Source organism: Syngnathus leptorhynchus, chromosome 14 (genome assembly GCF_054491065.1).
Source record: "Syngnathus leptorhynchus isolate UIUO chromosome 14, UIUO_Slep, whole genome shotgun sequence".
In the NCBI taxonomy this organism is placed as follows: domain Eukaryota; kingdom Metazoa; phylum Chordata; class Actinopteri; order Syngnathiformes; family Syngnathidae; genus Syngnathus; species Syngnathus leptorhynchus.
In genome coordinates, this window is record NC_141208.1 from 3,064,287 (window position 1) to 3,088,995 (window position 24,709).

Genomic DNA, 24,709 nt, shown 5'->3' on the forward strand with positions numbered 1-24,709 from the left:
AGCGGGCGCCTTCAGACGAACAGCTGGCTTTATGGGCAAAGCGCTTCTCCACTGTGAGAATGTTCCTAGTGGGAAGGCACGTTCAGCACGCCCCTCCCTGCTTGCTCTCCATTCTCTTTTCACACAGAAGCAAAGGCAACTTCTGTTATGGCGGGCGGAGGCCGCATACACATTGGCACGACACACTCTCAGGCAAACTGGGCTCTGCCGCTTCTATCGGCAAGGAGGAAAAGGGACATCTTGAGGTAAGAGTTCATTGAATTCATTCATTAGGATCTTTTTTTTTTTTTTTTTTCGGAGCGGCAAGCTATGCCACACTGCAGATGCCAAACTGTTGTTTGAGAGCCAGGACCAAGTGTGAACAATATATATACGTATATATATATATATATACGTATATATATTGTTGGATACTATGACACCACCGCTCCGTAATTCCGACACTTGCACAATAGTGCAAAAAAAAGTTGGACTTTTAAAGGAGCAAAACGAGCTGCTTTTAGTGCCTGAATCTCTTCCAGTTATGCGTTGGAAAAATGCTGAATGTACAGCCAAAAAGTTGTGGAAAGGGAGGATTTTCTAGGAAGGCTCATAAAAGCAAGAAGACAAACCTTATTACAGATGACCAGTGGGAAGGAAAATAAGATGGAGATAAGTCACCTTTCAAAAGTCACTCAATTGATTGTGTAGAAGTGATTGTTCATTTGCATCGTGTCTGTCAAGATGTCATTGACACTGGTTTGGAAAAGCCCAAGGGGATTCAATTTATTCTTGATAGTTTACTTTGGCTGAACAAAGCCATTCGTCATGTTTTGCTGGGGCCTCTTTGGGGCAACGGGACTATTTTATGCTAGTTTCTGTTTTTCTTTTGTGTGTGTGCGGTTGCGGTGGACGTGGACCAACAACTCCCAGTGCAGACAATTTCAACGTATGCCGTGGAAATGTGAAAATTGTGGGAGATGCAGTATTGTTTGTTTAGTGGTCATTCTGGTGAGGGAGAAAATGTGCAACTATATTTAAATGGGAGAGCCAGAGAGGTTTGTTTGCTTGCTTCAAGAGCAGGAAATAGAGAGCCGTTCAAAATAGACGCTAGTCTGGGATCTTTGTGAATCATAATTCATTGATGTTAAATAAATGAGTAAAATTCACTTGCATACAGGAAATCACGTGTGAGCATTGCTGATCTGGAGTAGAGACGGGGAAACCCAACATTGGCGAGATATTTACTCGACAGGATCCGTACTGCCCAATTTGAACTATTTCAAGACAAAATAAAGCCACAATGAGTCAAAGACCTCAACCAAAGGGATGCTGGGGTCATCATGATGGATTCAAGTGAAAGTCTAGGAGATGTCGGAAAAACAAACAAACCATCCATTTAGGAAAAGAGGGACGAAAAACGGGAAGCAACGAGTCGCACCGACGCAGATCTGTTTTTGTGCTGCAAGACTTAAAACCTGGTCTCTCGTGCTGGACAGCAGGGTAGTAATCAAGTGAAGATCAGACGTGCCACAGAAGAATAAATGGAAGAAATGAATCAGTGCAGGGGAAAAAGCAAACTGGCGGCATGAGGAACCCACAAGGAAAGCAATTAAGTTCAATTACTTGGCTTTTGTGCACTACGCTAAAACAGCGTCATGAGTAATCCTCTGGATTGTCGGTCGTCTCACCGAAAATTCCGCGGCTCAACCTCGAGGGCCGCCAGCTCCAAAATACTTTTGTTTTTTTCTCCCACAATCGGCCAATACAGTCATTATTTCTACGTTTATACGTAGACGAGCGATTTCCGTTGCTTGTAAAAGGCTCAGGCACTTTTGACTTTTCTTTCCACAGACACCTCTGACAAAACCATGGAAAGACATCACGGTAAGATATTGGAGGGGAAAAAAAATGATAACCATTTTGAATGTGCAAAATAGTCCATCGGTCGTGAGTATTATTAACAATTGATTGTTTCCAGGGAATACGCAAGCAAGCAAAACATCCGAAAGTGGCAAACTTCCATACTCGGTGGAAACCCCGTACGGTTTCCGTCTGGACTTGGACTTCCTCAAGTATGTCGATGATATCGAGAAAGGGAGAACCATCAAAAGAATTTCTATCCAGCGTCACAGTAAAGGTTCTCGGGCTAGCACTCTTCCTCGCCACTCTAATCCTTCCGGATACGGTTACCGACCGAGCCTCTGGGCATCCACTGGGGCGCTGGCTCCCAGGTCTCGGCTGTCCGACGACCTCCGTCGTGGCTCCGCTGCCCGGTCGCACGACTACAGGTCGCCTCTTTGGCCACGAGGCCGAGCGGGCCGATCGGATCTGGAGGCCGAGATCCGTGAGTTTGACGAGCAACCCTTGGGCGAGCACATCCGACCGCATCTCCTCCGGGCCTCCAGCCTGCCCCTGACGGTGCTTTTGAGACGAGGATCGGAGGCGACAGAGGGGCACCAAAGCCCGAGCTCAAGGGGCCATTTTGGAGACAGAAACAAATCTTGTGAAGACATCTTTGACTCTCAGGAGAGCCTTCACACCCAGGATGGCTCCGTTCTGTCAAGACGCCTACGAGAGGCTTTGGAACACGTCGAGGAGCTGGAGAGGGAGGTACGAGTCATTCCAGACCTCAGAGCGCAGATCTGTCAGCTGCAGGAGGAGAAAGAAACATTGCGCTCGCATATTCGCCCGGGGTCTCTCGACGGGAGCCGTCAGAACGACAAAAGCGGCGCACGGAGTCGTCACGATGGAACACGTGAGTGGAAGATGAGCACGGATCTGGACGAGCTGCTGACGGTGACGGCGCTCCAAGCTAAGGTGGCCGTGCTGGAACAGAAACTGCACGAGAGCGAGCTGGAGCTTCGGAGGGTCGCTGGGCGGCGGCGGCAGACGGAGAGCAAAAGTCCAAACGGACAGATCGCGAATCCCGAGAGGTTGCCGGTCGAAATGGCGGGCCGATCCATTAACGGACACCTCGGGGAAGATGCGGAATCCCCAATGGAGGCTTCCGCCGAGACCCCAGACACGTCCGGGGTCCTTCGGCACATTACGAAGATCAAGCGACTCCTGGATCAGCATTGGGAGTGTTGCAGTGCGGCAGAGAAAGCCAAAAGCCCAGAGGTTCTCTCACTGCGGCAGGAGATGATGGGACTCTTCCACATCTTGAGCTCACACTACACTCAGCCTGGACACGACAATGGACAAAGTGGAGGTAATCTTATTACCATTCGCGTGTGTTGTAATTTTCTCTTTGCCGACGTAACAAACATTGCCTGCAACACAAGTGGAAGCAGAGCAGGAAAAGACGGGGACGGGGGAAGAGAGGCAAGCGATATGGACCGCAATCGGATCTGAATGGCCAGATGGAGAGGCGGCGGAGACGGCATCTGCCAAGATCAAGCGTCACCTCCCGGGAAAACAGATGGAGGACGACACCGGAGGCAGGTGAGAGGGTCATTAGGCACGAAGTGATTCTTCTTTTCTATCTTTTGCCCTCATCACTCTCATTGTGTCTTTAGTGAGACGGTGAATGCGGACTTTATGTCAGCGTGTCGCTTCCTCAACCAGCACATGGACAACATTGAGAATCCAACCAATGAGACGGTGCGTACGCTGGGAATTCTTCGACCTTTCGCTCTTTCTTTGTCAAGTTTTGTCATCTCTCTGTTCATTGCAGAGGAGGGCCCTTGTGGTAGTTTTCCAGGACTGGTTCAGTACAGTGGCAGAGGAGAATTCAGTGTCCAGTAAAGTGGCTTTGTATTTGAGGGAGGTCCAAAAGGCCACACCGTCACTTTTGGACTTCCTCATCAACCTGGCAGATGATAACGGCAACACGGGACTCCATTACAGTGTTTCCCACTGCAATTACAGCATCGCCGCTCTGCTGTTGGACACAGGTACGTTTCCTTGTCATCGATAGAGTGTGGGGGGAAAAAAAATGGAACTCCTCCCTGTTATCCAGGAGTAAGCGACGTTAACTTCCAGAACAAAGCGGGTTACACAGCAGCCATGCTGGCCTCCCTCACAGCGCCGGACAAGCCCGGCGATATTGGGGTGGTCCGCAGGCTGATGGAAATGAGCGACGTCAATACCCGCTCCGGCCAGGTAAATTTTCCTCCAATTGCAATGAGGCAGGATTAGATCAGCAACCCGAGCGAGGGCAAATGTTCAACTGAGAGAGTAAAAGTCCCTCCCTCCTTCCCAGACAGGCCAGACGGCTTTGCACTTAGCTGTGCGGCACGGCCGAGCGGTGATGGTTGATCTGCTGCTGAGCTGCGGCGCAGACGCAAACGTCCAGGACGCTCAAGGAACCACGGCGCTCATGTTTGCGTCTGAGAAGGGCTACGCGCACGTGGCACGACTGCTGCTGGAGAGGACACCCTGTGATCTGACCTTGACCGATCAGGTAAAGAAAAAAATCTTTTGCTCAGATTTGAAATGTGATTATTTGCTGATTTTTTTTTAGAGCGGGCGGACCGCTTTGGACATCGCCGTGCTCGGTTCCCACAGTGACACGGCGGCGCTTCTGCAAGCTCCAGCTCTTTCGTGATGACTGTCTGACTGACAATTGACCTGCTTGCATAAGAAAGTTGCCAGTGAGCATTTGAGCTTCTTGAAGGTGGTGAGTGTGAGGTTTTTTTGTTGTTGTTGCTCTCATTCTCGTCGTTGCTGATCAATATTTTTTTTCAATTACTGAGTCATTTTTAATTAAGCTCTTCTGAAAGTAAATGTTGCATCTGCGAAGGCATTCACAGCAACGTGACGTATTCAGCGCTTCGAATCAATGCGGCGGTAAAGCTGTCACATTTTTAAGTGAGCTCATTCATCAGCCTTATTGCTGCATGGACAAATCTGACCAGCAGATGACGTGTTATTTCCAGCTCAGATACCAATGCAGTTTGCACTGAAAGAAAAAAGAAAAAAAAAAAGACAATTTTTCTGGTCAGATTTTATGTACAGACATTTTATATATGTATATACAGACATATTCGAAAGTGATACAGAAAATCAACAAGTGGAACCTTTTGGTTTGAATAAAGTTTGTCTTTGCAAATGTCCAGCGGTTTCATGAAAACATGACTTTAAAAAAAATACAAGAAGAAGAAAAAAAATAGGCACAGACAGATTTACGGCAATTTACGGCAATACTGACACTGTGATGTTAAAAAACCAAAAAGCACGCACAATAAGAAACAACAATGACAACTTTGGCGAAGAAGTTGCGGTGCTCTCTTTGTACAAATAAATTATTATACGTGTCAACACTTTTGTCTAAAATCTTATGTACATCTTCTCTTTTATTGTACATTATCAAAACCTTATGAAAACATATTTACATAAAGGCTCCCACTCAGACACATTGCGCACATTTGGACAAACGTTCATGCCGCACGGAAGGCATTCAGAGAGGGCTTGTGCAACACACGCTGGGATGAGCATGAGCGTCAGCATGAGCGCTCGCATGCATGACAAACACAACCAGAATGCCTCATGTCAAAAAAACAACAGAAAGAAAAATGTTACGGTATCGATTTATGGCACCTGCTGATATATTGCTCCTCGCAAATTTTCCCCACATTTAAACATCACAGTGAAAAAACAGAACCGTCTGGATTGTTGTTGTTCCTGCCCTTGATCCTCCTCGGGCACAGCTAAGACCCTTCCACTTGTTGAAGGTCAAATCAAAGCTCTCGGTTCATCGGTGCGCCGTGGCACTCGGGACAAAAACACCCAGCGATGACACGCGACACACACCATCAATGCAAAACATGACTTGATCTGAGAACAATAGTTGCAGCTCCGACGAGCCGTCTGAATCTGGCTTAAAATGGTATGTACCTTCTCGGTTACCTCCCCGAAGCCCCTCCTCCCCTCCCGGCTCACGCCGTGGAGAGCATGGGCTGCTCCGTATACCAATGAGTCCCCGGATCTGCCACGCTGCCCCCGAGGGGTAAGGTGATGAACTGCGGGCAGGCGCCCCCTCCGGCGCTCACCACCCCCATGCCGACCACCCCCTGCGGGTACGGATGCTGATGGTGCCCCAGAACCTCACTGCGACCGATGTGGATCTCATCCTCCTCGCCCTCGGCCGTGGTCTTGCGGTAGACGGGATTGTCGAAGTTCATGCTCTTGGTGGAGTTGCGCCGCCAGTTCCGCCACACCAGGTAGACGCCGGCGCAGATCAAGCCCAAGACCACTGTGCCAACGATAGGAACTGCGTGCGTTTAAGGGGAAGGGAGGGGGTGTTAATGAGGCAGGCGTGAAATGATGGAGTGGCATGTGCAAGCGGCGCGTCGGACAAGAGGAGCTTTGGGCCAAACGTCTCCTCCGGTGTCCGTCATTGTGCAAGAACTACTTTAGAGACTTACCGATGGGGATGACCAGTCCTAAAACAGCCACGGTCAGGTTCTCTCCGAGGAGGAAATTGTCACCCCCAGCTGGTGGAAGAGAGAAGGAGGAAGGTGTGAGTAACTTTAAAATAATTCTACAAAGGCATGAAAGGAGTTCCCGGCTTGCTTACAGCGTTGTGACACGCTGCTGCCACCTGCAGGTGTGGTGGACTCGACGCTGACGGTGGCAGTGGAGTGCGACCCGAGCGCCACGGACACCACCGCCTTGAGCGTGCCGAGGGGGGTGTACGCTTCCAGGGCGGGAAGGGGCGAGGTGCTCAAACGCGCACGGGCGTCTGCTCTCTCCGAAGGCGGCCGATAGTCTTCGGTCACAAGTGCGCGCGCGGGCGGCATGTCGTTTCTCGGCGCTGCACGCGAGACAAGTGAAAAGAAAAAGTGACACTCGGGGCCAGGTGCTTCAGATAAGCGAGCCAATATGACGCAATCCCGTCAATTGCTCACCTGGCACGCAAGCCCTCATATCGGGGCCGAGGTCCTGTCCGTCGGGGCAGGCGCAGGTGTATTTAGGAGAGTGCTCGGTAATCTGTGGCGCCTTGAGACATAAATACTCACAGCCTCCGTTGGCCACGCTGCCCAGATTGCAGCTGTCTGGACCTGCACAGTCGGAAAGCCCAGGTTAGCCTCGGCCTTTGCTCGTCTTCATACAGCCATTTTGCGTCCTATTGATTTTCCTATAATTGCCGTGCTACCGAGAATCGGATTAGGAATCCCACGCGTGGCCTGAATATCCATTTTGTTTCTTCAATTTCTCGATACCGCTCGCTCACCGGCTCCTTAGTTTCTTGACGACACCTTGGCAAAGTTCATCTCATTGTTTATTTACGTGTGCGGCTTAACTCCATCCCCGTGCGGAGACCGCGTCAATACGAGTCAGCTCACAGCCAATCTCGCTGTCACATCGTATCGGGCGCGTATTCTGACTGGCACGGACGCACCTTGGGGCTGGCGCAGCTGGTGGAAGACCACGATGTCGTGCGGATCGTTGAGGTTGTCGGCCAGAATGTGAACGTCTTGACCCGTCAGCCTGTTGGCCATGAAGACGGACGCCTTGTCTCGGTCCGTCCAGTATATTCGGTCCTGCAGGAGAAGATTGAAAGGTAGGATTTTTTGTTTGTTTTTGCAGCCACACCTCGGTGTCGTAAACCTACCTCAAAGACGGCCAGAGCGTAGGGGTGGCCCAGTCTCTCGGCAGACGTCATGTGCGTTCTGCGGTGCCCACCCTTCAGGTCCACGCTGGCGATGTGGTGCAGCTTGGCGTCCACCCAGTAGAGACGACGGTTCGCCATATCTGAGTAAAAAAAAAAAAGCTCGGACCTTTTGCGCTGGCACTCTGACCGACAAATCCCGTCATTGATTATGTTCATGGATGAAAGATTAGCTGGATTGGATGATCACAAGTTACGCTTCGATCTTAGCTTAGCGTTTGTCAGTTTTTGCTCTCACCGAGAGTGATGCCGTTGGGCCACTCAATATTGTCAGCCACAAGCACCTGGCGGTCCACTCCGTTCATGCCGGCTTTCTCGATCTTGGCTCTCGTGCCCCACTCGGACCAGTACATAAAACTGGATGGAACAAAGGAAGACGAATATGAAGATATTCATTTCTTCTGATGAGAATGGTGATTTATTTGTGTTCCTGCAAAGAATACCCTGCCTCACTCACCCATGATGAGGATCCAGCGCTATGGCTCTGGGCTCACTCAGATCGGTACTGATGAGGACGCGTCTCTTGGTTCCGTCCACAGAGGCCACAGAAATGCTTTTGTCACCAGAGTCGGTCCAGTACAAGTTGTGTTGCAACCAGTCCAGGGCAAGAGCGGCCGGGCTTTGCAGCGACGAATCTACCAGTTGGACCTGCTGAGACGGGTCGCCCGCCTCGTGGATGAAGGCGCTGCGGGAGCGGGTTCACCAACGGGTCAGGGGGAGGGTGGATCCCGTCGCAAAATCAATGTGACAATGCTAGCTGGTCATACCTGTAGATTTTGCGATGAAAACGGTCGCACCAGAAGACTCGGTTATTAGCCACGTCCAGGTCGAGCGCGACGGTGTTCTTCTGAGTGGAAAGCACCTGAGCGTAATCCCGCTTGACCAGGTCGATCCGTCGGATCTCGTGTCGGTTGGTGAAGAGGAGATAAGGGCTTTTTCCTGAACACACAGAGTGTTGGACTTTGAAAATGCTAACCCTCAATGAAAATTGAATTGGTACTACAGAGGAGCCAGACGGCCGTTTAGATGGTGTCAAAGCAGAAGATTAAAAAAAAGAAGAAACGCCACTGGAAAAAATGGAGTGTTTGTATGCAGAATGGTGCTTATGTCATTAGCACTGGTAGCCATTAGCAACAATTGTCTTCACTCAAGCGTGGCAATTGGGCCTATTTCCGTGATGAGGTCGCCCAACTGCCATTTTAATTAGTCCCTCCATTAAACAGGATCTTGCGGCGTGTTTACAATATCTTCTTGTTCTTATTTGGTTTTTCACTCCAGCCAGAAGGAAGTTTTCTCTCAGCATTTTGCTGGAACGAAATACCTTGATATGGAGAGTTTGTTTCAGCACTTCCTGGTGCGGCCTGCGGGCTAATAAATCCTCGAGCGTAAATCCTATCACGTCACAGTACTTGCTCTTGTTCCTCCGTGAATGATTTAGCAGCGCTCTGCAACCGCACTCACCCTCCGCCTTGCAGGTCTTGGTGACGGGATCCATCTCGTAGCCTTCGTAGCATTCGCACTTAAAGTCCCCCTTGTAGTTGATGCAAATTTGGCTGCAGGCGTCCGGGTTCTGGCATTCGTCAATGTCTGCGGGCGGGGGAGGAGAGCAAAGTCATCAATCAACCGCAAGTGATTGATTGGCCCTCGGGAACAGAGTCATGCAAAGCTAGATTGCCGGATGTTAAGTACCTCCACAAGTCTTCTTGTCCAGAAGCTGGTAGCCGGCGGGGCACTGACACTCAAAGCCGATGGGTTGGTCCACGCAGACGTGAGAGCAGCCGCCGTTGTTCATGGCGCATTCGTTAAGGCCTGGGGAAATCACATCGGGTAATCGCTTGGAAAAAAAGATAAGAACGTGAGGAATTTTGAAACCGTGTCACGTGTGGGTGTCGCTCTTCTACTGCCAGCTTTGATTGTATCGTTTTTTTTTCTTTTCCCGCATCAGATTTTCTGAGCGAATCAAAGAGACTCATTATCAGTGATACGCCGACGACGGCGGCGGTGTCTTTGAGCAGAGATGTCCTGCTTGGATTCCGTCTCATTAAATGGAAGAAGCAAAGATGGCGAGTTGGCTGGGACTATGGTTTGCCAATAAAGTCCATCAAGCGCATTGTGCCCATGCTTGCGCCAGCACTTTTTCACCCAATTTAAAGAGTGAAGCCATGAATTGAATAACAGTAAGTCACGAGGCGGCGCCGTCTCGGCCGTTATTTCTAATGAGCCGGGAAACCACGGAGGTCGGCTCGGATGTTGTCAACGCGGAGCGCCATCTTGCAAATGAATGCTTGAGAGGTCAATGTGCGTTTTGAACAAGCCGGTTTTGAGATACAGACATCCTCTTACCGCACTCTTTCTTGGGTTCGTCGGATCTGTCCTTGCAGTCCTTGACGGAGTCGCACACTTTGGAAGCGTCGATGCACTCCCCGTTCTTGCAGGAGAACTTGAGGGGGCCCTGGCATTTTGTGGCTGCAAGTCAAATAGTGCGTGAGAATCTCATCAATGAAAGAGAAGCCGCCACCTCACCCACCGTTGACGCAGCCGGATTCGTCGCTGTGATCGGGGCAGTCGTTGATCTTATTACACTGCTTGGTGCCGTGGATGCAAGATCCGTCGCCGCACTGGAACTCGTCGGGTCGGCACGTCAGCAGGGCTGCGCACATGACATTGAAAGTTTTCAAGAGGGGTCCAAGCGCTAACTGAGATTTCAAAACATCAGACACAACAGAAAAATTCCGGCGGCCATCTTGAGGTCATCTCGAGACAACCCGACACGGCACTCGGGCATTCTTAAAGAACGGAAAGAGAAACTCACGACAGTCGGACTCGTCCGACTTGTCCTTGCAGTCGGGATCGCCGTCGCATTTCCAGCTCAGCCGCACGCACTCCCCGTCGGCGCATCGGAATTCTTCGCCGGTACAGTTGGCCCTGCGGTTAGCGAGATGGACGCCGCCGTCGCCGCAGCGCTCGGGCCCCTCGTCGGAACCGTCGGCGCAGTCGGGATCGCCGTCGCAACTCCACATAAGAGGGACGCACTCGGAATTGTTGCAGCGCAGGTGGTTGGGCCCGCAGGTGAGAGGGGAAGCGCACTTGAGCTCGTCGCTACCGTCGCCGCAGTCGTCGTCGCCGTCGCACACGTGCGCCGCCGCCAGGCAATTCCGGTTGGCGCACACGAATTGGCCGGCGGGGCACGCTTTGGCGTCTGCTGGGGCGAAGGGAAGACCAGAAGCAAAAAAAACAACACGGCGTCAAGGATGCGTGTGAGCAATCTGATGCTTAGATAAGAAGATAAGACATGATGTTTTCTTTTTTTTTTTATATAAATAAGCCATCCGACACCTACAATCTACAACTGTTGTAAGATTTTTTGACAATTCTCCATGACAGATTTTTGCAATTTTTGCTCCCAATGTATATTTTGCTGCCACGTGCCATTTTGCAGGATCTTCAAAGCGTGAGCAGCCCCCAACGGCCTCAATCTCCTTCTCTTGACGTGATGAGATGAGGGAGAGGAGGATTTTTCACAGTGCCTTCAAAGTAGGCCAAGTTACGTCCCAGCAGGGAGGTGTGCGTGTGTGAGGGGGGGGGGGGGGCTAACGACGGAATCGTCTTATTGGCTGGGGCGGGTGTGGGGGGGCGATGACGGAATCGTCCTATTGGCTGCTTAGGCGGTGATATCAAGAACAACCCCAATGACACCATTTTGAAAAAGGATGTCATTTTTTTTCCAATTGAATTATTTTTTTCAAGCACAACAATGCTTATAAACTTTTGCAAATCTGACAATGCCACAGTGAGAGGAAGAGGCGTGCATACATCAATAAAAAAAATAAAACAACATGATGCAGATGGTTTGGGCATGAACGTATTTCATTGAATGTGACAAAAGCGAGGCGCTCACCAGATGCGCAGTCCTCCTCATCCGCCCCGTTCTCGCAATCCCTCTCGCCGTCACATCTCCACGACAACGAGATGCACTTATTGGATCCCCCGCAGTCGAATTTCTCAGGTGGGCAAGTCTGCTTGCCTGTGGGGATGAGACCAAAGTAGTACAGTTTTATTTTCTAAAAACAAGCATAAATACAAAAGCAATTTCCAAAGCTGGACAGCACCGAGCCGTCCAAAGCAGACACTCGATTCGATACACTGCAAGAGAAGGACTGTCAAACTTTGAATTGGGAATGAATATGGAATTGAGAGTCTGAATACCAGAGCGGTGCCATTGTGTTAGGATCCGGACAGGTCAGCAAAAATGGAGTCAGCGTTTGACCTTAATGTTGCCGGGAGACTTTACACGGCCGCAAGAGACACAGGGCTGACTGACGCCGGAGCCAAAAAAGGCAGACACGATGGTGACTTGCTTTTTGTGCTGCTCCACTTTTGTACTAATTGCTAGCGCAAAGAGACGGCCGGCACAATTGGCCCACTTCCGCTTTGATTGCACGTGAATTGAATAAAAAAATGATGCGCTCTGGTTCTTGCTATGTTTCTCATTCATCTTTCATGCTTTGCGCGTAACTCACTCCGAGAGATTTTTTTTTTTTGGCGGTGGAACACTACTCCAGCGTGTAATTTGGGATCCGCTTAACGAAGCGGAACCATTATGGAGCATCTGGACGTCTTGGTCTAAAAAGCCCGGGCGGTGCGCACGTGAAAGGGAACAAGATGGAAGATGAGAATTGACGAAGAGGCAGCATGAGCCTTCCGGAGCATCCCATCGTCGTAAGCTCGAGCGGCTTTTCAGTTGAGAGCAAATCATTCCTATCGAACATTTGGTGACAGACATTTCACTTTATGGGAGAAAATAATTTTGTGAGGCCCAATTCATCTTTAGTGAGTCATTTTTTTGGGGGGGATGAATACTTTTGCAGCAAGAACCAATAGAAACTATCAGCTATGGATGCATGTCACTTCAAATGCCGCTTGCAAATGTTGGGAAGAAAATTCATACTGTAAGTGTTTTCCATATAAATGGCTTTTTTTTTTTCTTCTTGTAAGCCCACATCTCTGCGCCCTTATGTTGCAGTCAGGCGATCGGAATCACTTCTTTGTTTATCTTTCATTGGATTGTAAAAACAAAGAGCGTCTGAGGTGGCTCCACTTGGTCCTGCTTCATGCATTATTCATTAAAGGATGCAAAGGGTGACGTCGGTGTGGCAAAATTCCACATGACAGCCCAAAATTTATATTTTTTGATATTTTCAATTGATAAGCCAAGTCAATCCCAAAGTAATTGAGTCAAGGCGGAGCGAGGGGTTCTCACTTACTGCAAGTCTCCTGGGCTTCGTCAGAGCCGTCGGGACATTCGGCTTCGCCGTCGCAGCGCCATCGCGCCGGCACGCACTGGCCGTTCAGGCAGGCGAACTGGGCAGCGGCGCACGTTTTGCGGGCTGCAGACAGGCGGAGGAAAGCACAGGGTCAGTTTTTCCCAGTGGTGATATTAAATATTAGAAGATGCTCGCACGGGGTTATTTCCTCTCTGACTGTGATACGACGCACACATTTCCATAGTTGACCATTTATTATCTTTACGCCCAAATCATGAAGCGTTCCCAAAATAAGACGGCCGTCCGATTAGAGATCAACCATGACGTGACGTCAGCGAGCCCTCTCACGCACGCACCGAGCTTTCCTCTTGTGAACATTTTGCAGTGGAAATGCTCTGTTCTGGAAAAGGATTGAATTGGCAAAAAGAGCAAAGGGTACAGACTACGGCCAAATCTAGCAATCGCTAAATGAGATTTTAATCCCGTGGCGAGGGTCACGCAGCTGTCAAACTCCCCCAAAATGCCACGCTGATGGCAAATGAGCAGCAAGTTCCCCATGGATGAAAGTAATCCCGGCAGATGGGGAGGCTGGCGCTGTCCTTCCTTCCTTCCTTCCTTCCTTCCTTCCTTCCTTCCTTCCTTCCTTCCTTCCTTCCTTCCTTCCTTCCTTCCTTCCTTCCTTCCTTCCTTCCTTCCTTCCTTCCTAAATTCCTAAATTCCTAAATTCCTAAATTCCTTCCTTCCTAAATTCCTTCCTAAATTCCTTCCTAAATTCCTTCCTAAATTCCTTCCTTCCAAGGGCCCCTTGGTGGTTTTTGGGACATTTGAATGGACATTCATACTCACCAGCCATGTTAATATTTGTTTGAATTACTTTGTGAATATGTTTCTGAACACATTATATGCTAATAGTATTGTATTGTATCAGTTGGCTAGTATCCGGGGATTTGAATAAGGCACCTGGGACAACTACGGGGGGTCCTCTTACCCGGAAGTTAGTAGACTGAGCGGGAGTTTCGCCGTGTCCGACTGTAACTGCTGCCGTGTTTCAGGTGAGTAACGCTGTTGAAATGATGTTGAAATTCGCAATACTGCTGGTAGTCGGAGCTAGTTATTGTTTAAGAATATGATATATACGTTTATTGTTGTACAATGTATAATTTTGCGTGTGACATGGACAATGTGTGATGTTAATAACGGGTCCTCTGTACCCGGAAGTTAGTAGACAGTGAGCGGGAGTTTCGCCGGGTTTGACTGCAACTGCCGCTGTTGTGCTGTGTGTTTCGGTAAATTTATTATTTTCACAATAAACCTCGTGGAGTGATTCGCGTCCATGTTCGTCCTTCCTTCCTTCCCTCCTTCCCTCCTTCCTTCCTTCCTTCCTTCCTTCCTTCCTTCCTTCCTTCCTTCCTTCCTTGCGCCACTCAAATATGGCGCAACCGGGTCACTTTGGAGTTTTCACTTTGCTGGCTTAGCCTTGTGCCAGAGTGGATAATAAAAGCTTTTTTCCCAGGGGAACTACAAGATGAGCCTTTTCCCCTATTCTTTCTTTCTTTCTTTCTTTCTTTCTTTCTTTCTTTCTTTCTTTCTTTCTTTCTTTCTTTCTTTCTTTCTTTCTCGCCAGCCAAAATACGGAGCTGGATAAAATTTAGGAGGCTCGCCGGCCTTCAAATTGCCTCTAAATGAAGATGATACATTTTGCTCTGCGGATAGAAAAAAAAATTTGCATAACTGTAATCCTGCCCCAGGTCGAATATCTGGTTTGAGTCAATCTGCCCGCGGCAACACGGCGACATAATTAGGACGCGCTCTTGTCCTGGAGCAAAACTCAAAGACGCCGCACATGCACGCGCAAGACGGCTTGGAGGCCTTATGTGCTTGATGTGGAATGTGTTGAAAGCAAGTAGCAAGCAGAAGTTAGCAGCACTGCAAATGAACTGCAGCTCCAAGCAGATATTACTCGACGTCACGCTACGGTCGGCCTCGTTTCATCCAAAGTCAGTGCTTGTTGTTTTTGGACTTGGTTTGGACGAGCGATATTTCAGCCACGTTGGTGAAATGAGTCATGGCACTGCTTTGACCCGATCATTTCTCTTTTTCACAACTTGAATTTGTTGCTGGCGGCCTTAATTCCTTTCAATCAAGTTAGCAGGCTGCCACATTCATGTCAAATTCTTGACAACGTGATCCAAAGCTGTGGCTGATTTTTTATTTTTTTTTCCGGGGCTGCAATGTGCCAAATTCTGCTCTGCTAGCTGCGATAATATTTTGCAATCTTCATAGTTACGAAAGCCAACTTAGTAACTCTTTTTATCATTGACATTTCCTTTTCTTCTTGATCACACAGCCCAAAACAGTTCCTCCCTGCCCCCATCCTGACCCACAAGAAGCTCTTTCTTTTTATATAGCCTTGTTTTTTTCCCCCTTCCCTTTTATTCTCGGGGCGTCAGCATTTTCTGCCGACCAATCCAAATGTTCTCATCGGGTTCCGCTTGTCCATATACATCAAGTGTTTGAACGCGTGGGCATGAATTGTAATTCTCCTGCAGCGAAGCGGCTTCAGCGCCCGCCACCTTCTCCGGGCTGGGCTTAGCAGGGCCGCTTTGATCCTGATGGACCTCCTCAAAACAGGAGCGGTCGGGAGAAGCTCATCTGCCCCCAAACGTTTACCAGAACCTCAGATCAGTATATTTCTTCTGCATTGGGCAAATCCGCGCTAAACTTCTGAGCATCAGGGCACAGTCAGAGCAAAGGCAGGCCATTTGGATTTCACGTAAGCTTGAAGATAAACTGTGCTTCTTTGATGAGCACATGTAAGAACATCAGATGTGAAGTTCACAAAGTCACGTTGGTGATTCTGTGCTTTGCAAACTTGGTGCGCCATTTGTGCTCATCTCAACAATGCAACTGGTCCCTACTGGTGCGGTATGTACCATCATGGATGGATGCATGCGTGCACTGGAAGGTCACTGGGGAATTTCATAGCACGATGGGGGATGGTACGATGAGGGTGAGTGAGGAGCAATCACTTTGTCATTAGTTCAAATGTATTATGGTGAAAACTGTCAGAATGTTGTTTGTGTTTTTTCCACATTCACACACCTTTACCCTATTTGGAATACATACACTGCACACATTCACATTAACGACCAAAACGGATTGACGGCAGAGACGCCTCCGGGTAATCCCCACGCATTTAGCGACTCGCCAAAACTGCCGTCAAGGCTAACAGCTACAGCGTCACAGAAAAACCTCCAAATATTATCAGTTGTGGTGAGAATTGCAAAAACAATCGCCACCGTGACCAGAGCAGGCAGGCAGACGGATTTTGTGGCAAACAACAAATTGTGTTCACGCACGTTTGCATATGAGGAGCTGCAAATTTCCTCCTGAGCCATAATTAACCCAAACACAAAAGAACAAAGCCGTGACGTGATGTGCCGTGGCGTGCGCTAAACAGAATGCACAGCTTGGCACTACTTCACTACTTCTTCAGAAATATAGGCCACTGGCTCGTCGTCACACACTCATTTTGTTTACCACGCAGCCGATACGCTTGCTCGGTTAACGTGTATGTTGTGCACGCCACACAAAATACAGATGGCAGAAGTGGGAAGTCATGTTTTTTTAGCACAAACACAATTCAACATTGCAAAAATAAATAATTTAAAACATAACCCTGACCTAGAAATGTAAATGATGTTTGTAATGCTTCCAAACACGCACACGTGTCGTGTTGTTTTGGCGTCTACACTGATTGGCGACTGTTTGGACTCAGCTTAAGGGAAAGCACTGACAAAAATTGCCTTTGAATTTAAATATGTGACATTCAATTCCTTGAACGAAAACAACTTGTATTTTTTAACCCTAAATCAAAGCCAGCAAAGCATAGCCCTCTAAGCTCCGCCCACTTTCGGCTCAGTGAAGTAAAAACGAACACACTGCCCCTTAGTGGTCGGAGGTCAAAAAAACATTCATAACAACATAAGGAAAGATTGGGAATGTCATCTTTTGTTCCATTTTAACAAGTCACGTGACTACTTACGACAATTTTCTTCATCGCTGTTGTCCGAGCAATCGTCATCATCGTCACACCTCCACAGAGTGGGGATGCACCTTTTGTTGTTACACTGAAACTGGCCATCCTCGCAATCCTTCGTCACTGTGGGGGGGGGGGCACACACACAGACACATGAGCGGGAATCAGCTTCCAGATGGATGAACAAGAAACAAATGTCTGCTGCTCCAACTGTCATTTGCAAATGAATGCCTAATTAATATGCATTATGCATTCGCTGAAGCGGGCGAGCGTCCGCAGGATGCATTTTGTCATGAATTGATTTTTGTATGTGCAAGAGTTCAGAGTAAACAAATTCGGATTATAATATATTAAATGGGCCAGAACAAAGATTCAGTATAGGCAGCCAACGGACGCAAGGCGCGCTAGCATCCTCGTGTGCTCAGCTTCATTCAGCATCCACGCGCGCACGCGCACCGCCGCTTCACATCTTGCCATCCTTTCACACCCCACGCACACTGACCTTCTGAGGTAATGAGCCTGGCCACCGCTATGTAAAAAAGTAACAATGTCCTCACGTCCGTCCACATTTCCAGAGGAGGCGATGCGACTCATTCAGGAGTCCACGAGACAAAGCACGTCCCCCAAAAAAAAAAAAAAAAAATAGCTCCGCTCGTAACGAGGATGTCTCTCCGCCGTTGTAAACCCCCCACCCCCCACAATCACCATCCGCTTAGACCCCTCCCTCACATCATCACCTCTACGCTCATTGGCTGTCCGCAGCATGACGACACCGCAAGGGGTGAGGACCAGGGATAGAATCAAATAAAATAAAATATTTTGAAATTCAATAAATCGAGGGGGGGGGTCATGTTGAGATGTACCCCTCAACTACTCACTGGTCATTTAAGTTTAAAGCTGCTCAGTTTAAGTTCCCCAAAAAGACTTGGCAGAAAGGAAATCGTGTTCGAGAGGTGAAAAAAATCACTCACATTTTACTGATACTTGTGTGAAAAAATATTAATACTAATTTCACTCCTGCAGCAGTAAAATAAAAATACTTGGGTAAAATACATGTCGGAGGACTATAAATGATGTGATGATGTCTGCTCCAACCCCATCAATTCCTATTGGTTGAACGTCGTGCAACCATGACAACCCCCCACTCCTCCGCCACTGCATGGTTGAAGGCTGTGCAACCATGACAACCCCCCCCCCCCCCCCCAACCCCCTTGCCCTCCGCTATGACTCGTGACCCTCTCCTTGATGCCTTAACTTTATTGGCCGTAAATGCAGGCAGGCATGTTGCGCTTGACATGGGGATTAGTTGCCTGCCATTGAGTGTTTCTCCATTCTGCAGCACTGCAGCCTACATTTGAAAGACTTACAAGGTCTTGTACCTTGTAAATAGTACCATGTGCACCCACCTCATTGTGCAAGAAAAAGCAATTTGGCTGCAGTTTCCCCGAGGAAAAAGCAACATGAGTCCTGTTTGTCTTTTCCTTTACATCAACTTCACGTCATTTCACAAGCGCACGACGGAGATAGAAAATAGCTCCACCTTCTGAACCCTCCTTATCTGCTCACAGCGGTTAGCTGTGCTGAGAAATTGAATTGGGCCAGCTCAGCAAGCGGCCCCCGGACGGAGAACCAGAGTAGCAAATGTGGCTTCCTGCTTGGTGCTGCTCTGCTTCTCTCTGCTGGTTGCATGTGCAAACTGCAATCGGGCCTCTTTGGCTCCTGGACTGGATTTAATTGTGTGACGTCAGCACCGTCCTGGTGAGAAGTAGCATTCTGGTGAGCCAATCCATGCCGTGTGACTGTGACGCCATCCTTTGGATCACAGAAGCGCTATTATTGTGACCCGCTGACATCATTCAGCCACCTTGGGCAGCCCGGAGTCATCGTCCTGCTCTTGTGTGGAGTCATTGTGCAGCTCATCTTCAAACTCTGAGTGTTTATGAGGTCTTTTCTTCCCTCCACGTGGTCTGCCTGGCACCGGGTGGGAGAACGTGACGAGAGGGCGGCGACTCATCGGCCTCTGACGGCAAGATGACGGAGGCTCTCGCCCGCCTCTGTGTCACCATAACCTCTTCTCGGCTGAAAGAAGTGAAAATTCATCTGCCGTCTGTTTGGACTTTCATCTGCCAATCATGATTCCCGAAAGTCCAACGAGGCAAACCTGTTTAGGGATCAACGCGGGAAGACGAGCATGTCGGCAAATATTGTAGGACGGATGGTGACGCACGTGTGGCCTTCATCTGTGTGAGTGACTCATCTGTGCCCATGTTAAAGATGTTTCCGTTTTGGATTCCCTCAACAACAATCTTTGCGCAATTGTTAAATCTGCTGGAGTTTGTTCGAGCCTTTGTCGGCTTGCTTTGGTTTCACTGCTGCAAGGACTTGAGATACATCCAACACCTATTTTGAGTTTTAATGGAAGCGAATGGATTCAAGATGGGATTCACAGTTTGACTCTGAACTGACTCTGCGTCCATGGCTGGAATGCAAGCGCTCTGGCAGCCCCGTGGGACTTTTGGTCAGCCTCCTCCGAGCCTCTACGGTGCGGACCTACTCCAAGGGCGTTCCCCGGAAGAGCAGATTGAGTTGCAGTGGTTCCGAGAGCCGCGTCGCTCCCTCATGTGTTACTGCGCTTCGGTCGCCCTGATATTAATTTTGGGCCTGGGCGGCGTGGGCTTCCTCTGGGCCGCCGGCCCGGAGGTGTCCGGCGAGTGGCGTCTCGGAGTGGGTGCGGCGCTGTGCCTCCTCTCCCTGGCGCTTCTGCTCAAGCAGCTTGTCAGCTCCGCCGTCCAGGACATGAACTGCGTCCACAGCCGGCGGCGAATCGAGCAGCTGAAGAGCGGCGGACGAGCCGACCCGGCGCTCATTCTGATTGTGGGTCTGGCCGTGACGCTGTGTGGGATCGTTTTACTGTGCGCGGCCGCAATCGGGGGCCGAGGCGACGACGCGGGCGGCGGTATGTTGCTCTCCGGACTGGCGCTGGTGGCCGCGGGACTCTGCACGATTTTGGCTCTGGCGGGATACGCTGGGTTGGTCTACCTGAAGAGAAGAAGGGAGCGTGCCAGGAGGAGGAGAGCGATGGACGCGAGGGGCTTTGGAGGGAGGGGGGTCTCGGGATGAACCAAGGCTCCAGCAGAACCAGAACCAGCCTGATATGAGACGCTCCAAGCAAGCAAGCAAGCATCACTCGTGTTTGGCGAGAAGTGAAAGCCGCGATATACAAAGTCCATCCAACGTTGGCTTTTCTACTTCCCTTCGGCAAATTGTGGCATTTTGCTTTTGCAGAAGCAAAACAACGGGACATTAACAAAGCACAAATGCAAACGACGTTATTCATTAACACTTGCCGCCTAGTGGGTACGGCACAGTGAAGAAAGACTGACGTTGAGCTAACCTTTGCCCACTCCCGGAAGGCAAAACGGGAGAGCAGGAAAAGCAAGAGCCCAAAGTAGCGACGCTTAACAGACCAAAGTAGCAACTTTGAGAATAGCCGTGTCGACTCGGTAAGTTTTGGCTCATCGCTTTGGATTGTTACTATGTGTGTGGGGTGCGGACAAAAACATTTCCTAGATGACATTTAACATTTTGATAAGTTTCCTCTTTGAACAGTTTGCTGGTTTTGGCGTTAAACCGACTCATTTTCCCATTAAACTGTGTTTGTATTTCAAGCAGTGTCCTTTTAATGTCTTCTCACTTTCTTCATTTGGGCGATTGGAAGGAAAGAGCTGAGGCATTCTGAGAAAAGCATCATTTGGTGTGAATAAGCTTCATCACAGTCTGGAGAAATGTTCCAGGGGCCCAGCGGCAGCATCTTCATCGTGCTCATGTTCTTTTGTGAAAGCGCCATCAGAAAAGCGCATTGTGCGAGCGTACGGGAAGACGAGTCTCTTTCTCCGAGACGCCTTCTGATGAAGGATGTCTCCAACGGTAACGCCAGCGACGCTCGAGGTACCTCGTTAAAGTCGGCCGTGCTCATTTTACAAGAAGTGTTCCCGAACTTTGAGCTCTAACCGGCCCTTTACAAGAATCTTGTTTGCGTAATCGTGTATTGTTTTGAAGCAAACATTTTTGTCCTATCCTCAGATGTGGGCGTCCAGGACGGTGGCTCGCCCTCGACGCACTTTTCCTATCTGGCGGTGGCGCTGGCGGCGGCCATTACACTCTCGCTGGTCATCGTAATGGCGGTCAAGTTCCGCATCCTGCGTCGCTTCCTGGCCAGCTACCGACACTCGTTGCTGCAGGAGGCCGACGGGCTGAGCCAGTACGGCCCGGACGACGCGTCCTTCCCCAGCAGCGTGTCGGCTCGAGTGGGAGCGGCCGGATGCGCGCCGCGGGACGACGACGATGACGACGGCTTCATCGAAGATAACTACATCCAAGCCGGTGAGAAAGAACGGGCCGAACGAGAAGGACGGGACTACGGGATGGAGGACAGCGACGATGATGAAGATGATGATGACTTGCAGTTCACCATCGGGTGAGCCTACAGCCATGAACTTCTTTTCCTTCTATTCATATTTAGTGTCCAATAAAATAGTGCCGCCATGTTATGGTTGGCAGTGGGATATAAAAAAAAAAAAAAAAAAAAAAAAAAAAAAAAGCAATATAAAACATGTAGGACAGCTGATTGATTTCAAGAAATAGAGATTCATGTCATAGACACTTAATTTTCAATCAACACGCAGGAGACGTTTCCTTAAAGAGTCAACCGAGGTCAATGGATGAATCTGAATTGTTTTATTTCAAACTGAAATGGAAATCTCACAATTACCATTTGTGAAAGTAGCAAACGAGAAAGCGAATACAAAAGCCAGTGGGTGATTAGGAACAGCACAGATTATTTGCTTTGGCTCAACAAGGTCTTTGGTTTTGAGAACTTAAATTTATTGACAACCTTTCTAAGATGACCGCGAAAGGAGCACAAGGCCAGGCAGGCACGAGTGTCCTTGCGGCTGTGTTCACCGCGACCCCAATCAACATTCCCGTTTTCAAATACGGACACAATCTCAGGAGGATCCAATACGAGTAGAAATGAAGACATTGTATTCTTGCGGCCGTCCGCAAATTGCCAATGAAGCAAGAACAGCATGTACAATACATTTTGCAGAAAAGTCATTTGCGTCTTTTCCGCTGAGACACCGAGCGTCACGACGGACAAACGGGAACGAACCACACGAGCCTTACGTATTATCGACCGCGATGACCGCCACACAAACACCATAATAAACGCCACTAATTGGTACATACATATGTTGTATTTCATCCTTTGCAGTTATTTTTCTCGTCAGTCGATCGGAACATTGTGTGTTTCCGTGACAATGCCGCAATCACGGCAAAAAAAAAAAAAAAAAAAAAAAAAGCTGAAGGCAGAAATGGGAGCTTGAGTCACGACCACTTGGATTCCAATCACCGACGGCTTGGGTGTCATTTCAAAGAATAACATACAATGATGTAATTTTGTCAAGAACCGTCACAGCTCTCCAGAGCAAAATGAGAGCAAAGTCAAACTGAGCTGAATTCAAGCAACTCTGGAAATTCATCTGGCCCGTTTCAAGCGCGATAAGGGAACATTCGAGCGGTGTCGTCGTGCGCCGTGGCCTGGCAACTCTTGGATCGGAAGGGATGGGGTGAAATTTGGAAAAGAAAATTACGACGGACTCTCGGCTCGAACCGTCGCCGTGAAACACCTCTGGAACAGACGCTCGGGATCTTGGGGTTGGTTTTCCGCATGCAATTTCCTGCTGGTGAAGTACTTTCGGAACCCCTGCGGACCGGAGGCGCCCGCCGCTCCGCTCAGACCGGACCCCTGCTGGAGCTCACCTGCTGGCAAAGTGGAAGGAAAAGCCCTTCAGTGAATACCGAGCGCCGTGCCAACTCCCATTTTTGAAGGGGAAAGGGGAGACACGCTCTCACCCGGCGGCGGCGCTCGTAAGGGTATGTTGTTGTCACGACAACTCGGTTTAGTGGTGATGAAGAGATAGCAAAGCACGCAGACTGTGATGAGGAAGGCGAGAAGGACCACCGCTGCAAAAGACAGGCCAACAAGAGCCCAAATACTGAGAGGAGAGGAAAAGATGCGTGACAGGAAGAGAAAAGTACACAGTAGTCTTGTCTGATAGCAGGCAATTAGCAATTTCAACAAAGTCGTTCCTTCTCTGATAGAACCCAAAAAATAATAGGATTCTTTTTCATCAGTGGAAAAAGTTGCAATGCAAAGAAGACAAAGGCTTATCTAATTACCTCAGCCACCACATGTAAGCGTAGTCGTGGGGATAAAAGCTGTTGGGGTCATCGCAGCAGTACTTCAAATCGTTAAATCCGCAACAGAAGCGGGCGGCCGCGTTTCCCGCTTTGGGGCAGGAGAAAGCGGCCACCGACACGGCGTCCGTGCTGACGTAGCTGCTGCATTCGGCACTCATGCTGACACGGACGATGGGAAAGGCAGCCGGCGTTACTTGCGCGCTCCACAGGTGCACTGGGCGTAGTAAATAATCAAGTGCTCGCCGAGGGACCCGGGGATGGGAGCCAATCTCTCTCTCTCTCTCTCTCTCCCTCCCGCCCTCCCTCCCTTCCTCCATCCCTCCCTCTGTCTCTCAAATCCTTGTTTTCCTTCAATAATCCTGCCCAAAGATATATACGTGATATCAAGTGAACCTACAGCTGTCCGTCGTTTCTGTTGGCGTAAAAAGCAGGATTACGGCATTTTCATCATTCTCAACAAAAAGCAAGCAATGCTGAAATACTCGCTGAAGTAGCGAACCTTGGACCCCTCCACTGACGAAAGGGTGGAGACCGGGGGTTCACCGATGCCATGCTCGCCGGCATTTTCCTTAGGTAACATCTTACGCTTGACAGTCAATGAACTTTGAGTGTCCAACATGTCTAGCTATCATAATGTATAACGAGGAGAAGACCAGAACGAACAGCTCGCTCTAATCCCGGATTATCTCTGAGTCCAATCCAGAAAGAGGAAAAAAAAAATTGGCAGAAGAAAGGGGATTATTTGACGGCGGTTCACAAACGCTACTACGTTTTCCTCAGATAGCTCTCGCCATAAACGTATATCACTTTTAATCCACACGGTCGATGACCTCTTGTAATAAATGACGATGGCTGCTTTTTGTTTCTGTTTGCGCCTTTCCAGATTTGAGTGCCTGGTGCATGCATTGTGGCCTCGTGTGTGTATGTGTTTGTGTGTCCTGCAGACATCTTTGGCAGAGATTAGGCAGCAGCAGCAGCAGATGCGACATCTGGGATTACAATTAGAATAATATCATCCATCATATGAAAGCCTGTTACGCTCTTATGGAGGACAATTAAATGCGATGTTTGTTGTATGCGTGCATTTGTTGTTATGGCTGTAGTTACTCAGATTACGTTTTCCTTCCGTCATGTAGCATTGACGATAAAGGTTTGTATAGGGCTATCTGTATATATGTGTATATTTATATGTATGGAACTGTATACTGTATATATGTGTATGTATACGTATATGTATATAATGTATACCTATATACTGTATGTATGTATGAATATAAGTGTACATATGTATAGGTGTCCGTAATGTATATCATGCATATAGGTATATATTTAAATATACATATATGTATACGTATGCATATAGGTAACATCTATATTTACCTATATGTATACCTACATGTATACGTATAGGTATACCTATTTGTATACGTGTATGCATACATATAGGTGTACGTATACCCAGTTGTATACATATACCTATGCATATATAGGTATATATATACACACATATATATATATATACGTATATATATATATATATATACGTAT

At 48.7% G+C, this 24,709-nt stretch overlaps 5 protein-coding genes across 10 annotated transcripts in view; 3 read left to right on the forward strand and 2 right to left on the reverse strand.

The window, feature by feature from the left end:
• Positions 1-5,567, forward strand: LOC147045995 (KN motif and ankyrin repeat domain-containing protein 3-like). The gene is made up of 9 exons (XM_085930299.1): positions 1-245; positions 1,834-1,866; positions 1,961-3,193; positions 3,267-3,426; positions 3,501-3,585; positions 3,659-3,878; positions 3,944-4,086; positions 4,187-4,387; positions 4,448-5,567. Exons 2-9 carry the CDS (start codon positions 1,851-1,853, stop codon positions 4,529-4,531), a joined length of 2,142 nt encoding a protein of 713 aa, XP_085786425.1. The 5' UTR covers positions 1-245; positions 1,834-1,850; the 3' UTR covers positions 4,532-5,567.
• Positions 4,858-17,484, reverse strand: LOC147045996 (low-density lipoprotein receptor-related protein 8-like). Of its 2 annotated transcripts, none has more exons than XM_085930298.1 (18): positions 17,403-17,484; positions 16,907-17,023; positions 12,862-12,984; positions 11,496-11,621; positions 10,410-10,796; positions 10,125-10,247; positions 9,941-10,063; positions 9,287-9,406; positions 9,059-9,184; positions 8,365-8,536; positions 8,055-8,282; positions 7,836-7,954; positions 7,541-7,680; positions 7,328-7,469; positions 6,834-6,986; positions 6,503-6,739; positions 6,351-6,419; positions 4,858-6,196 (listed from the first exon to the last, which is right to left on the reverse strand). In XM_085930298.1, exons 1-18 carry the CDS (start codon positions 17,467-17,469, stop codon positions 5,862-5,864), a joined length of 2,907 nt encoding a protein of 968 aa, XP_085786424.1. In that variant the 5' UTR covers positions 17,470-17,484; the 3' UTR covers positions 4,858-5,861. The 2 variants fall into 2 exon arrangements, with proteins under 2 accessions (XP_085786424.1, XP_085786423.1); XM_085930297.1 differs by having other exon boundaries at positions 10,410-10,799; positions 17,403-17,469.
• LOC147045997 (uncharacterized) overlaps positions 13,859-24,709 on the forward strand; it is an 11,710-nt gene continuing 859 nt past the window's right edge. For 2 of the 5 annotated variants that reach the window (XM_085930306.1, XM_085930305.1), the window contains exons 1-2: positions 20,031-20,848; positions 20,984-21,377. In XM_085930306.1, the coding sequence (XP_085786432.1) occupies positions 20,686-20,848; positions 20,984-21,377 (557 nt within the window). In that variant the 5' untranslated portion in view covers positions 20,031-20,685. Of the gene's footprint in view, positions 13,914-20,028; positions 20,849-20,983; positions 22,143-24,709 lie in introns of those variants that run through there. The other 3 variants (XM_085930308.1, XM_085930304.1, XM_085930307.1) reach the window with 3 other exon arrangements.
• tmem125b (transmembrane protein 125b) lies at positions 13,938-20,022 on the forward strand. Its single transcript, XM_085930309.1, has one exon. It carries the CDS (start codon positions 19,376-19,378, stop codon positions 20,018-20,020), a length of 645 nt encoding a protein of 214 aa, XP_085786435.1. The 5' UTR covers positions 13,938-19,375; the 3' UTR covers positions 20,021-20,022.
• Positions 22,548-23,319, reverse strand: LOC147045999 (protein shisa-like-2A). Its single transcript, XM_085930311.1, has 3 exons — positions 23,141-23,319; positions 22,814-22,956; positions 22,548-22,723 (listed from the first exon to the last, which is right to left on the reverse strand). Exons 1-3 carry the CDS (start codon positions 23,317-23,319, stop codon positions 22,548-22,550), a joined length of 498 nt encoding a protein of 165 aa, XP_085786437.1.

Coding starts and splice junctions, on each gene's coding strand:
- LOC147045995 (XM_085930299.1), top strand. Junction 3,194..3,266: donor CGACAATGGACAAAGTGGAG/GTAATCTTATTA, acceptor CTGCAACACAAG/TGGAAGCAGAGCAGGAAAAG. Junction 4,388..4,447: donor ATCTGACCTTGACCGATCAG/GTAAAGAAAAAA, acceptor ATTTTTTTTTAG/AGCGGGCGGACCGCTTTGGA.
- LOC147045996 (XM_085930297.1), bottom strand. CDS start 17,469: ATGTGGACGGACGTGAGGACATTGTTACTTTTTTACATAGCGGTGGCC. Junction 11,622..12,861: donor CGAAGCCCAGGAGACTTGCA/GTAAGTGAGAAC, acceptor TCATCCCCACAG/GCAAGCAGACTTGCCCACCT. Junction 10,064..10,124: donor CGAATCCGGCTGCGTCAACG/GTGGGTGAGGTG, acceptor TTTGACTTGCAG/CCACAAAATGCCAGGGCCCC.
- tmem125b (XM_085930309.1), top strand. CDS start 19,376: ATGGCTGGAATGCAAGCGCTCTGGCAGCCCCGTGGGACTTTTGGTCAG.
- LOC147045999 (XM_085930311.1), bottom strand. CDS start 23,319: ATGAGTGCCGAATGCAGCAGCTACGTCAGCACGGACGCCGTGTCGGTG. Junction 22,957..23,140: donor GCTTACATGTGGTGGCTGAG/GTAATTAGATAA, acceptor CTCTCCTCTCAG/TATTTGGGCTCTTGTTGGCC. Junction 22,724..22,813: donor CTTACGAGCGCCGCCGCCGG/GTGAGAGCGTGT, acceptor CCACTTTGCCAG/CAGGTGAGCTCCAGCAGGGG.